The 14,924-nt window shown below is 36.0% G+C and overlaps 1 protein-coding gene across 4 annotated transcripts in view; it reads left to right on the plus strand.

Annotated features, from left to right (window-relative positions):
• Positions 1 to 14,924, plus strand: part of Ptp10D (Protein tyrosine phosphatase 10D) — a 46,565-nt gene that overhangs the window by 19,568 nt on the left and 12,073 nt on the right. For all 4 annotated transcript variants that reach the window (XM_044395510.2, XM_044395506.2, XM_017160479.3 and 1 more), the window contains exon 3: positions 13,673 to 13,922. In XM_044395510.2, the coding sequence (XP_044251445.1) occupies positions 13,673 to 13,922 (250 nt within the window). The remainder of the gene's footprint in view (positions 1 to 13,672; positions 13,923 to 14,924) is intronic.

Consider the following 14,924-nt stretch of genomic DNA (forward strand, 5'->3'; position numbering starts at 1 on the left):
CTGCTACAAGGTTTATTACACTATTTTGAGCTTAGTGTAGACTACAGCACTCCCGTGAAACTGGCAAACTGATGCAATGACAAACTGACGCCGCTGTCAAGTAGGAAATGCGATGCATTGTTGTAGTTTGTTGTCGCTGTCGCCTATAACAATGACACCAAATTACATCATTAATGAAAAATATAACAAAACACGAAGGCTTGGGGTAGCTGCAGATGGAAACTTGCATCATGACAACAGACGCGCCCTGCTTTTGCCTTATATGTACAAAAAAAAAATATAAGTGCACACACTTAGATAACCTTATCTAAATATGTACGAGTACGAGTACGAGTAGTTTCTCTGCATACTTGAGTCTTGCGGTTAGAGTTTCTTCATGCAAAGTGAAATCGCTGGAAAACCCCGAAATGGGGTGAGAGGAAAACCTTCCGAAGAGCAAATGTTCGAGCACTCGAGCATTAAAGTGCTTGAAATACATTTGCGGTTCACCGGAAGACCGCGAAGCCTAATTCTTCTGAATAATGTCATTGGGTTTTCCAACGAATCCTAGGTCAATACACAGAAAGAAAACCTTTAATTGTTTGACAGTTTCAATACCAACAGAAACTTTCTTTTATTTTCTTAATTAAAAAGTTATTCCCAAAGTTTTTGCCACAGGAAGTGGTATTCTTTAATTTTGACACTCGACAAATTTCCCCGCTTTTCCGCCATTTCAATCCGCGTTCCTATGCAATATCCACTAAAGTTTGCAATTTCACCAAAACTTGGCCATAAAGTTTGCTCTTGCATAAGAAACTCTCAACTTTTGGCACTTTTGTGCACTCCAACGCTTCTCAATACATTTACCAACACTGGAAGGTGTAGTTTACCACGGAAAATTGGTCCTCGAGCGGTCGTTTCTATGCGCATACTTTGTTTGCCCGCATCCATATTTAGTGTGTATCTTTTGGCATCATCAAAAACCATCAGCAGCTGAAAATGTGTTCGCTATTGAAAGTACGGCTATATGTATACATATCTATAGTACGGAATATAGTGTGCTGGTTGTGGCTTTGCAAACAGCTTTTGGTTCAACAAACTTCAATTAATGGTGCACGGCAGGTTGAGCTTTTGTTGTTCCTTTGTTTGTTTGTTTGCCAAACTAGGGAAAAATGGGGAAAAAATAGCGTTAAAAAAAGAAAACTTTGCGACACTTTCAAGTGTCGTCGGCGGCTGGTGGCTCATAACGAACGCCAGCGAGAACGAGGAACTACACTCACAAAAAATATGGTTTCTGATGCTTTATAAAACAAAATTTGAAAATAAGAAAAAAAATATTTTTTTGTAGGTTAATGATGTATAGACTTTTTTTGTTTTAAAACTAAAATTTTCATAATATTTCGAGCCTTGAAACCTTTTTTTTACTTTACCAAGAAGGAAATTTAAACATCGAATATATTTCTTGATTATTCTCACAGTGCATCCTCGCAATGTACCCCACCCACTGCCATTCCGCCCTCCTCCATTCATCTAAATGTTGCCTAGCCCAGTTTAGTTTAGGCCTTATAGAGGCACCTCCGCCAATGGAGTTTTTGAATTTCCTATCCACCACCCTCCCCCTCTTCCATTTAGGTTTCACTCTCTTTTATGCTGCGTTTTTGTGGGCTTCTTCTTCTCTTTTTGCGTAAATATTTATGTTGCTTAAAATGTTGCTCTTTGGACTTGTATGCGAATGGGCGTTAATGCCTCAGTGGGCGTGGTTCAATTACCGCGTCTGAGGTTTACAAAAATGCATCTCTTTTCAGTGGAAATTGTGGCTAAAATGTAACCAATAGGTTAAGTTCTGGTTAAAGTGTTTGCATCCCATTGGTTGAACTATAAATTCAATCAACATTGTCTTCTTGTCTCATTTGTCATTCCATTTTAAAGTTGCACATAAATGGGAATAGTGGCTGAAAATGTAACCAAAAGGTTAAGTTCCGGTTAAAGTGTTTGCATCCCATTGGTTGAACTATAAATTCGATCAACAGTGTCTTCTTGTCTCATTTGTCATTCCATTCTAAAGTTGCACATAAATGGGAATAGTGGCTGAAAATGTAACCAATAGGTTAAGTTCCGGTTAAAAATGTTGCATCCCGTTCGTTAAACCATAAATTCGATCAACATTGTTTTCTTTTTCTTGGTTGGACCAACTCATTTGTCATTCCATTCTGAAGTTGCACATAAAAAATGGCACATAAAAATTGTGGCGGTGGGGAATTTTTATGGAGAAATAAGTTGCTTTCATTACAATGTTTTAAGGCCAAATGAAAATTGGAGAGAGCGAGCACAGAATAATGGTTTTTGGGGGGCAACAAAGTTCTTTTTTAATTACGAGTGTGACACACTTCTGCACCAGTTGTGTGTTTAATCAACAAAGGACCGAATTTTCTGTTTGGCAAGGTGGCAAATACTAATTGGTAATACATAATACACAAAGAAAAAATGCAGAAGGGGGGGTCTCTTTAAAATTTGGGCCACAGGATCAGCGAATCTGGGAATGCAATCTGCCTTGGCATCAATCTGTCAGGATTTAGCCAACTGGGCTAAGGAGCGATTGCCACCCGCCGACAGCCCCTGTTTAAATCCTTTAAGGATTGAGTTCAGCCAGCTGAATTGGGGCTAAGGCCTTGCCACGTTTCGTTGCACACGCTAAAATGGCAAAAAGTGCAAGAGGCGAGTGGCTGCGCAAATCCAAATCCAAATCCGAATCCAAATGCGAATGCAAAGTGCAAGTCGAAGTCATTTAATTAAAATTGCAAAAACTGCAGGCCGCAGTGCAGAAAACTTTTAATTAAGATTTAAACGCACTTGCCATTTAATTGAGAAAAGCTGGCAAAACCAAATTAAAATAGAGTGAAAAAAATGTAGAACAGGAAAAATTTAAGAGATACAAAAAATATTAGAAAATAAATATAGGTATCAAAGCCAAGTGATAACAAATCAAAATAAATCAAATCGCGGTAGTATCGTTAAAATTCTGCCAAGTTCTTTGTGCTCGTCGAAGGAAAATGGGTTAACCTCTAACGATTGGCCCAACCCCTTTTATAGGGAAAATCCTAACTGACATTTGACATGGCCACAAAACCGAACGGAGAAAGCTTTTGCATTGGCAAAATGTCAAAGGGGCCAACGGCCAAATCTGAAATCGAAAGAAAAGCCATGGAAATACAAAAGACACATTAAGGTTAATTCCCCGAGATGGGCATTTTCGACAAGGTCCATTAATAATGCTAATTTATCGATTTCGTGTTGCATAACGCGGTTTTCGCCTCGACTCATTTATCTTGGCAGATCTTTCTTAATTACCGAATGGTGACCCCGATTAAATGTTAAGTAACTGTGTTAAACATATTATGATTTAAAGGTTTATTAATAAGAAATATATAATAAAGTAATGCAGTTTTTAGAAAACAATTTTGGTTGCACACTTTTTGAGTATAATATTTTTTTTATTTTTAAATACAATATTTTCAGTGAATATTTATGGCTTATGTTTGCAATATTTTCCAATTTAAATGGCCAGTTCCAAGTTCCTTGAGAAAAAAAAAAACAAACCCCCAAAATGTTTCCATTTGTATCCCTATCCCAGTATTCAGGATCCAGGACACGCATCGCTGGGCAGCAAAGAAAATGGCAAAACGAGGAATAATATTCAGTGCAAAAGTTTGTTGCAAAAAAAAAAAAGAGGGAAAAATAAGAGAAGACCAAGGAGAATTGGCAGTGGAAAATTGTTTCCCTGCCATCTCTTCTCCTCTGTCTTGGCATAAATATTGATTTTTCTTTTTTGCATTTATTATTATGATTTTTGCATATACGTATGTAAGGGAAGCTAACTGCAGACCAGCCACCACACTGCTTTTTGCCTTCATTTAAAGCATAATTTATGCAATCTGCAGCACAAACTTTGGCGGCGGCGGGGGTGAAAAAGGGTTTCAAAGTGTAATTGGCGCGGAGAATGTACAGAAATTTTAATAACCATTTCAAGCCGGCTTATTAAATTCCCATTTTGCAGTTTCAATTTTTCATTTTTCATTGACTGGCCGAGAGAATTCGTTGATTCAAATAGGCAACGATAAAATTTGATATTAATTTCGGTTGCAGCTGGCGAGAAGTGGCTTTCAATAATAATAATAATTTTAAAATCAGTTTAAGTGCAGGTATTTGAGGGTGGGTAAAGTTTCTCCTGTCTGAGTCTCTGAATATTAAATGTGAACAAAAATATGCAAGTGAAAAAAAATACCCAGAGATGGAATATAAATGGAATCTTATCCTTAGAAATTATTTATAAAATTTTAAAATATGTAAAATACAGATATTTTAAATTTTAAACTCATGGCCTTCAGTGTACCTATGGCATTTAAATTTATGTATGTATATTGTCGTACATATTTTTGCCCTTACAATGAACAAACAAATACAAGAAGAAAAAAAACAGCAGGCACTTGACAATTTTCTCCCCTGGCTTTTCAATTTCCATAAACACATTCGATATGTATAAAAGATAAGCAGGGAAAGGTAATTGGGAGGTGTGGAAAATATTGTGATAAAAGTGGTGGCGAAGCCTGCAAATTGACACTCTTGTTAAAGTTCAAAATTAAATTGTCTGGCAATTTGAAAAATAAGTATATCTATCACCTTTAAAGAGAGATCTACTTGTATGAAATGTGTAATAAACCAATTTTACTAAATAATATTTAGGAAGAAAAGTATAGAAATTTAATAAACCAAGATTATCGAAATATTAATAATGTTGCGTGATGAAAACTAAATAGTTTCGGTGGTTTTATTCCCTCAGATCTCCAGTCTGTCCTTTTCCCACACTACACCTGTCTCACCTGTATCCTGTATTAAGCAATTATCAAGATGGCGCCTCGTCTGTGTAACGGGAACTTTTTAATGCTCGCTCAGTTGCCTACACGCATACACACACAAACTGCGCCTAGACATGCCATCCCTTTCCCGCCCGTTTCCTATTTTCCGCCCGCTGCCTCTGCCACCCACTTTTCCCGGCACCTTTGGCTCCTTTTATATGCCCATTTGTCACAATATTTGCCATGAAAGGCAACTAATAAATTCTCTTACTGCGCTACTTCGCCTTTTCCTCCTCTCTCCCTCTCTCTCTCTCTGTCCCTCCTTTATCCCCTGCTCCACTTTGTCTGCAAGTTTCTAACTTCTACACACACAGGCACACTCGCATGTCAACAGTGTAAAAGTTTCATTGGTAAATTGCCTGGTCAAAGGCAAAAGGCAAACTGTAGTTCGCTCTAAGCCAGGCTAACCAAGTCAGTTATTGTGTTAGTGTATTTTTACACTCAGAAAAGGAAATTCGAGGTTCAAGAGTTGTTAACCTGAGGTTAAAGGTGGGGAAAATACTTTGACAATTGGGTATGACCAAAGAGATTTCCACTGATTGTAAGACATGGGCGAAAATCCATAAACATTTTTACAAATTAATTTTAAACTACTACGGAAAACCATTAAAAATAGTTAACTTCAGGTTAAGTGTACATTATTTTTGAATGTAAAGTGATATTCAAAATTCTAACTTCAAGATATAATTAAATACTATTTAAATTCAAGGTTATAAATATTACAAAAAAAACATAAAAGATTGTAAAATTAAGATAGCCTGGGGTTAAATAGTTATAATAAAATGTAAGTAAAAATCCGAATTAATTTATAAATTAAATTCTCTCAGTGGAAAATATATGTACATCTGTTTGTCCTTCTGCCGGGGAGCCTAGCTCAAGTCCAGCCTCGCTCTCTCCACACAAATGCTGTCCTTTCGCTGTCTGTCTGTGCTTTATGGCTGAGCCATTCACAAAATACTTTTCTATACCTTTGGGCATCTTCAGTGCAAATGGAAAATGGGAAAAGCAGAAGGATCCATCCGAAGCTACTTAGACACTTCCCCCGACCGCCGATGGGGCCTTTGGCTTTGAGGCTCCTTTGGGACATTTGTTGATTGCCGTCTGCCATCGAAATCGTTTTGTAATTGCGAAATTGAGCACTTTTCAAAATGCCCATAAGGAATGGAGGGGGAAATAGAGCTTAAGACCAATTTTGGTAACACAAAGGAAGTCGGGGAAAAATAAATGTACAAAATATGTGCACACAAAAAAAAACTTAGTAAAATCAACTGTAATAATTGTCAAACAGGCCCCAACCAGCAAAATTGTCAATTCTACTAAGTAAATAGTCATTTCACAACAACAAAATACACACAATTAGCAAAGACACAAACCCAAAGCAAAAACAAAATACACGTAACTATTTTAATAGTTACGTAACTATCTTTGTTTGTCAATTTTACCAAGCAAATTTTTTTGTGTGTGGATATAAAAGGGGAGTTGCAAATAAATACATAGTAAAATATATTACATTTTCGAAAATGCCAACCACAAGTAAGTAAACTTCCCAGACATCTTAAGAACCTTATAGCGGAAGTCGTAGGCGGAAAATAATCATCGCTTGAACTTAAGATTCCGCTTGATTCCGATTCCAATTCCGATTCCGCTGCCCATCTCCAATTTCGACCTGCAGACAATTTCGTTTCAATTTAAGTTTCCGGCTTTCGTTGTCAGTTATTAAAGTTGCGGATAATGCTGATAAACTGATAACTAGCGCTGTTATGACAACGAGCAAAGCAAACAAACAAACGAGCGAGCAATTCTAGTCACGCATATTAACCAATAAAAGAAAGGTGAAATGCGGGAGGTTGGGAGGTCTTAAGCGATTTAAATAGCCGCTCAACTGAACTGAGCTCAGCTCAGAGCACAAAAGCACACACGAAAAAATAAAGTACAATTCCAAAGAAAGAAAAAAAAGGGAAAAAACCAAGGGAAAAGAAAAGCAACTGAAAACAAAAAAACCTATCCAAAAAACGAGACGTGCAATGAATGGCAATTTCTGGGTAAAAAGATGGAGGAGAAGCAACAAATGAACATAAATTGAGGTAATTGAGGTGGGAGAGTGGAGAGTAAAGTACACTACAAAATACTGGAAAAAATTAGGGAAATTTTATAGGTAGAATTTGAATATTTTTGGGATTTTAAAAAAAATATATAGAGAACCATATAAAAGTAGTTCTAATATTTAATAAAAATCTATTACAATACAATCTTGTTTTTATATTAAATATAAGAACATTTCTAACATTTAATAAATTTCTATCCTAATAAAATGTTATTATGTTTCCGGTTAAGTTCCTATTCTTTTATTTTTAAACCCAACCCATATGAACGGTGAACAATTGATCATAAAAATGTTGGGGAGACCTGTTTTTTATGTGTAGACACGCAATGAACAGACAACTTATGCATATGCCGCCCCTCCCTTTTCCGCCACGCCCACTTACTCACTTTATTGTTCACTCTTTGCTTTGACCTCCCATCTACCTTCCCTTCTTCGTCTCCCAATTCCTTCATTCCTTCCCTCCCGTCTCGCGTCTCTTGTCTTCCACCTTTCGCCTGAAACCTGCAATTCAACCGCCAACTTTTCACACTTCAACTACAGCAACAGCAATAAGTAAGGAACTAGTTGCAACTACAGTAGCGACAACAGCGAGTGGCTTAGATGGTAATTCTAAGGGGGGTTGTCGAACATAACAAGGGGCTTTTCCTCACCTACCATTAAATATCACGATAAATGTATATAAAATATTTTTAAAATTTGAGTTTTTTATCTTTAAAAAAAAAATTTTTTATGGGTATACCATTTTTTTTTTATGATATGGGAACTTTTAAATATTTAAAATATTTGGTAAAAAAAAAGTGAAGTTAGTTTTTTATTCCCCTTATCAAAACATTTAAATTTCCTTATATTTCTTAAAAAAGCTCCCCGGAAACCCCTCTTTTGGTGCGCCACTGCCTACCGCCATGCGCAACTGTCAGAGACACGAACAAGCTCGAGACCCAGAGTAGAGCACTTTATGCTAATTGCGCTTTTGCCTTTTGGTCAGGTAGCCCAGCAACCAATGCAAGTCATAGACAAGTCAAGTGCTCAGTTATTCGTGAAAGGGGTATGAGTATATGTTCTATAGTTCAGTTCAGGCCGAAACAAGAACATCGACTTTCGTGCGCACTGTTACCGGAATAATAAATGGCTTAAAATGTTCTTAACGAATAATAATTATAGTACTCATGTCCAACAAAAATGAAAGTACTTGACCAAAGAATAAATTATGATCGACAACGGCTAGTGTGACCTTGCAATATTAAGAGTGATGCAAATCACGCAGTGTGACCTTGCAATGTGAAGTGTGGTCATTAAATTTTAATTGTCATTAAATATACGACTTAATAAAACGTTTCTGAAATATCAAACATTTCTTGTATTTCATAAAATACAATCTTCTTTAAAACATGACAGCGTTTAAGTGAATAAACAGATAGATAACCATTTTAAAGTGGGCATCTAAATAAGAAGAAAAGACAACATTAAATGTATTTTCCCAACTGAATTGCAAAGAGGAGTGGCATAGACCGGGGACATAAATTCGAGGACGAGTATTTACCTGCAGTTATCCTTAAAAGTATAGCACTATAACAAAATGTGCTCCAGTTGTTCTGTTTTGTTTGGCTCGCTTATCTCTGGAAAATGTCCAGCTTTTCTTTATTCAGTTGTTGCCTGGCATTGTGTGCTTCATGTTGCCATTGTTCTACTTATTGTTGCTTGGCTATGGTCTTGGCTTTCTTGTGGACTTCTTTTATTCATGGGTTGTCCCACCTGAGATGACGTTGAACTTTTAACTTGTGAGCTCGTAATTTCCCATCTCTAGCTTTATTTTTCCCCCTCTCCCTCACCCAGTCTAACGGGCTTCGGTTTGAAGGAAAAATTCTAGCCTCGAACTCTTGGGAACATCTTTCCTGAGACTTTGAAATGCAATTTTACGACCATATTGTTAGTAAAAAATATTTGGGCCAAATTTTTAGGCTGGGTTAGATGAGCTTTTTATAGGTAGAAAATAAATATTCCACATACCTACAAACGAATGCAAAGTCACAGTATATCATCACATATCATAAGACTTTTGAGTCTGCTTCGTGAACCGGTTCGAAATTAGGTTTTGAATACTAAATCAAATTTTTTTTTATATTTCAATCAATTAATCAATCTTTCTTGTGAATTTAACTAAAGACCAATATCCCAAACCAATCTGATTTTCCCAAACTTAAACTATGAACCGGTTGAAAACAGCAGCATCCATTTCCCGCCCTAAACCGAACCCAAAAACACTCCGGCTATAACCGTTTAGGACTTGTTAACTTAACCGTTAACCGTTTTGGCTACTGTGTTTAATTATTTAAATGAAACTCGCTCGATGCTGCGTTGTTGTTTGCAACGTTTGTTTGTTTGTTTGCTTCCTCCGCTCGCAATGTTTGCTTTGCATTTGTTTGTCTATTTGATTGTTTGCTCTTGGCCTTTGTTTGCCTTGGCCGGTCGGTCTGCATCAGCAGCTGCGACAGCGACAACGAAAACGACGGCAAAAGTTGAAGTTCATGTTTCTTTAGTGGCTCACGGCTAAAAAGCACGCACAAACAAATCACAGAGAAATCAGAAAAGCAGCGGAATAAATACTATTTGAATGCTGGAAAAATCCTCAAATATTTAGTTACATTTTCTAAAACGTAAAGAAATTAAATCAAAATACAAAATATTATAAAAAAACCTTTTTTTCCGAAATGTATATGAATTAAAATAAAATATTTAATATCATAAAATAGAATCATTTATTTTTCGATATCTAAACTAAAACCGCACCAAATTTGATGTACTCATATGACAAATAACCGAGTTACGCTTGTGCGTTTCTACAAAACTCCTTGGTAATCTCGGATGTTTTGAAGCCTTGGCCATAAAAACCACTAGAAACCGCCAAGACGACCTTGTCTGGCTTAGGGTCTAAGCAACGAAATCGAAGGTTTTCGGCTCATTGTTAATTGCCATTAATTTTATATTATTGTTATTATTTGTTGTTTTTTTTTTTAAGTTTTCTGCACAAACGTGGCTTTGGCTTTGGCCATTTGGCTTAAGCCCAAATAATGTGAGTCACAAAGCGTTGAATTGGAATGAGAGGAGGAGTGAATTGGGTGTGGTTAAATTAACTCAAATGGTTTGTGCCCGAGCAATTGCAAAACAAATAAAAGCGCCAGCGAAAACTCATGTGCGAATAATGCGAAGTGTAAATTGAGCATTTAAATGAAACGAAACCGCAACAAATCCGAATCCGTGTGGGTAAACATTATATCTATATCTATGTGTATACTCGTCTTCAATGAAGTATGCGCTGCGAATATTTAATTGCATAATGTGACCAGACTGACACACTATGCGTTAATAATCAACAACAAATTTACCATCATCATCATTAATGTTACCATTAACTTTGGTGATGCTAGCTTAGAGTTTTTCCCGCCAAATGGTTTTTTTTTCTCACTATGTGGTCTATAATTCCCAACTGGTTAAAGCCGGTAAAATACAAAAATACATTTAGATAATGCAATAAAACCTTTAAAAATCCCGCTAAATTAACCAGAACGGTGCATTAACTTTCTTTGGTTGTAAATTTTACAGTTTTATAAAAAAAATTATAGAAAAAAAGCATCTCTGTTTCACACCATCATCATTATCTTGGCTAATGACTAATGGGCCACGGCAGCCAGTGGAACTCATGTAATGGCCAGAAAGAAAAGAAAACGCCAGTAACAGACGCACAACTTGAAAAAGCGAAATGAAGAAAGGAAAACAAGAAGCTCAACAAAAAGTATTCAATTATGCAAGCGAGTTACAGTTAGGCGCCCACCAAAAAAAGAAGAAAAAATAAATAAAAGGGGTAATACCAGGGGGCTTTCAGGGGGTAAAAAAGGGGGGAGCTGTTTTTGGAGCTGCTGCTGGCCAACATTTCATTTCGATTTCGAAGCGAAAGCGCAACGCAAATTGCAATTGAATTTATTTTTGTGTTTTTACCTTACTTTATTTTAGTTTTCTGTTTTCTGGCGAAAAACGTGTTGTGAAAATATTGCAAGTAAGCCGACTGGGGTGGATAAATAATAAATAATTGATTGTTTGATTGATTGATTGAGTGAGTGACGACAGTAATTGGCAAACTCCATTCCATATGCATTGGAATCGGAATTGCAATTGGAATGGTGTGATGAGCGGACAGCTGGACGGTGGACGGTCGACTAAGTGCTCGCTTTAAAGCTGCTCTGCAAAAACGGGGGAATAAAAGGAAAAAATAGCTGTCAAATCAAACAGGTTGACAATGCTTTTTGCTAAATGGCCAACTGAAGTGGGGTGAAAACTGCCACCGAGTTAAGTTTTGCATGGGCTGCTGATTTTTCGCACGTTCCACTGGTTTATGCGTCCCTGAAATTCGCGATTAGCCTGAGAATATTTGAATACTAAGAACATTGTAAAATAATGGTGTGAATATTTCAATTTTTTAATTCAAATCAACCTTTTTTTCGCCTACGATGGTAATTTAAAAGTACTTAGATACAAGTTCAAATTTTTTTTTATATTTAACAAATATTTACACCTATTTTAGTCTTTATGAAATTATATTACTGGTTTATTTTTTTATAAATTTAAATAATAAAGCATCTCTATTTCTCAGTAAATAAAGTAAAATTAGTAAAAAAAAAAAAAAGTTATAAAGTAACTCATGAAGTTTTGGCCAGTAACACGCATAAACTTGGCATAAATGGCGCTTTTTATGGGACAGCCGAAGGCATCAATCAAGCCAACAAGTTGAGGAACTTTATTTTTATTCGCTTCTCGACGCCATTTTTGTTGAACGTCATTTTGTGTGTGTGCATATTTGAATTATACTTTTTCCCTTTTTTTTTGTGCTAAAACGCTTTCAGTTTGATGGTCAACTTGCTCTCGTTTTTTCTGTTTTATGAACTTTCTGCGTTCTGTGCGGCCATTTGAACACATTTGAAAACATTTGAACAGTCACGCCTCCTGCAAAAACAAAAAGGAAGCCCTGCAATTTGATGGAATTGAATTGCTGCCAAATGAAATTACAGAAGTTTGTACAACCACCCCGGAGAAATTGATAGTTTCGGTTCAAATTGAGGATAACCATGGGTTTCGGTTTCGTTGATTTCCATTTCTCTAATTGAGCGTTAAAATTGAGTGATTCGAAAGGCGGACAGCAATTGAGGATAGTAATAACGGTGGTAAAGTGGTTTTAATAGTTCTTTTTTATACGGAAGAAAGGACCAAATGGAAAGTGCTGAAAAAAACAAATTATTTTTTGGTATTTCATTTGTTTATGCTTCTATTTGGTAATTACATTTTTCTAATGTATTTGTTTCTTTTCGTGTTTCCTATGTAGATTTCAATGTAGTGCTTAAAAATATCGATATTTTAGATATTTACACAATATTGATTCGTTATTATCGATGCATATTAAATATCGAGAAATATTAATAATAGCTTTATTTCAATGTCTAGGTTTTCTTTTAGTTTTATTTATTTAGAGATTTATTTTGCTTTTGTTTCTTAAATATTTTATCTAACAAGTGTCTCGTTTTAATGCCAAGCATTACTGGGCATACAGTCTAGAATTAAGTCACATTTCCACCGACGGCGACTGCATTTCCGTCATTTTAATCCTTTAATGTGCAGCAGTCCTCTTATTTTTCCCGTCTGCCGCCCGTCGGGATGTGTGGCAGCATCTGTGTCCCTTTTGCTAGCCAAATCCATTATTCCCTCTTTATTTTTTTTTCGTTTGCCTCATTTTCGCGCCAGTTTCGAGGGGGATCGACGAGTCCTGCGAGAGGGTTTGCATGGAAATGGCAGTGGGCGCCAGCAGAGCTCATTGTTTGCGGTGTTAATATTTGGCGTCTGGCACCAGCAGACGGCGGCAGAAGCGCCGACAGTAACACTGTAAAAAATTAGAAAAATTAAAAAAAAAAACGTACAGTTGCAAAGCAAATAAATTAAGATATTTAAAATATATAACAAAATATATATATATTTATTTTAAGTAGGTATATTAATTTTAAAAATTTTAAATATCAAATACCTTTTAAAAATCGTTTTGATCAACGAATAATTATGATTTTCAATTATCAGGGAGTTTTTGATTTTTGATATTTATAAAAAGCACATCTTTTACATTTTTTCTCTCTGTGCAAATGGGCCGAGCAAGAAGGACAACAAACCTGGCTGCAATCAACACCCACTCATGCTGTCTCTATCTGTATCTGCATCTGCATCGGTAGCTCCATCACTATCTGCATCGCCATCATCCTCATCATCATCATGTGCCATTTAATTGTCACTCGCGTTACTTTTTGTTTGTTTCGCTGTTGTTGTCCTTGTTGCTTTTGCTGCAGGTATTGTTGCTGTAATGTCATTGCACTTTTTGTGATAACTGAAAATGACGGAGAATAAACTTTAAATGGAAAAACGTAGCAGAGAAGTAAAAAAAAAGGGATAATGGTCGAATGGAATATTATTAAATAATAAAAGTTATAAATGGGAAGGAGATATATTATTATAATTTAAGCTTTCCAATAGTTCGAACTAATAATTAATTAAGTAAAGTATATCAACTAATAAATGTTCAAAATAAATACCAATTTATATATTTTACAATATCTTATCTCCAATCCCATTCCTCCTTCATTTGCAGGACGTTCGATGTGCAGATCTAGCCATAAGCATACCCAACAATCCCGGCCTGGACGATGGGGCCTCCTATCGGTTGGACTACAGTCCGCCCTTCGGCTATCCGGAGCCCAACACGACGATTGCCTCCCGGGAAATCGGCGATGAGATCCAATTCTCACGCGCCCTGCCCGGCACCAAATACAACTTCTGGCTGTACTACACGAACTTCACGCACCACGATTGGCTCACCTGGACGGTGACGATAACAACAGGTGAGTGGTAATCGAAAAAAAATATATTAAGTTTAAGTTAGGAAAATAAACGGTTCTTGTTGATATAACCAGCATATATTACTCATACGCAGAGTTGGCTGAATCCATTTATTTCATTTTAAACTTATTTCTTGTATAGCTTAGTCGTCGTGTTTATTTTTTTTTGTTCTATAGTATGTTTAGAAACTCACAAGCAAATGTTTAAGAAAAAAGTTTGGATAGTTTGGAAATATTACTCATACGCAGAGTTGACTGGGTATATTTTCGGTGTATTTCCACAACAAATAACTCGTTTCTTGACCGTTACAATGGAAATATTGATCCAAATATGGATTGTCATACCTTTCTGAACTCGTTATTAAGTTTCCTAACGATTGGCATTTAAACCTTGACATTTTATTGATTTTTAATTTTTCGCAAAAAATCATGAGGTATCCCCTTATAAAAAAATTAAAAATTGGCGAAAATTTAATTTTTCCAAAATCACACGGAAAGTGTTATGGATTTATTTATATTTTTGTTATCTGTTCAAAACTGTAAGTATTTTTGGTGTAGGACCATTTTTGGCCAAGTTACAGCAAAAAAACAAAAAGAAAAATCCTTTCTTTCCGGATCTGTATTCAAAGACTAGGGGCACAGTGCCCTACATATATACATATATATTTATGTATCTTTTAACAGATCGCTAATCTATATCTATTGTTGTCTCCCTTTCACCCACAACCTCTGCATGTTTTTAGTAAAAGTAGTTACTGTGACTGGTTTTGTTTTGTGTTTTGTCTTTACCCCAGTCTTTATGTTGCTTTTGCTATTTTTGTCGATCGTCGGGCGATAACTTGAAATTTTTGTACACTTTCTTCAGTTGACCAGCTTTGTTTTTATTGTGAAAAAAACAGCAGAAAAGATAAAAAGGGGAAGAGTGTTTTTTGCGGAATTTCTTGACAATGCGTTGGCTCTAATAACATAACTGCATTTTTATCATTATTGCAAACAGTAAAACCA

This window comes from Drosophila takahashii, chromosome X, assembly GCF_030179915.1.
Source record: "Drosophila takahashii strain IR98-3 E-12201 chromosome X, DtakHiC1v2, whole genome shotgun sequence".
Taxonomy (NCBI): domain Eukaryota; kingdom Metazoa; phylum Arthropoda; class Insecta; order Diptera; family Drosophilidae; genus Drosophila; species Drosophila takahashii.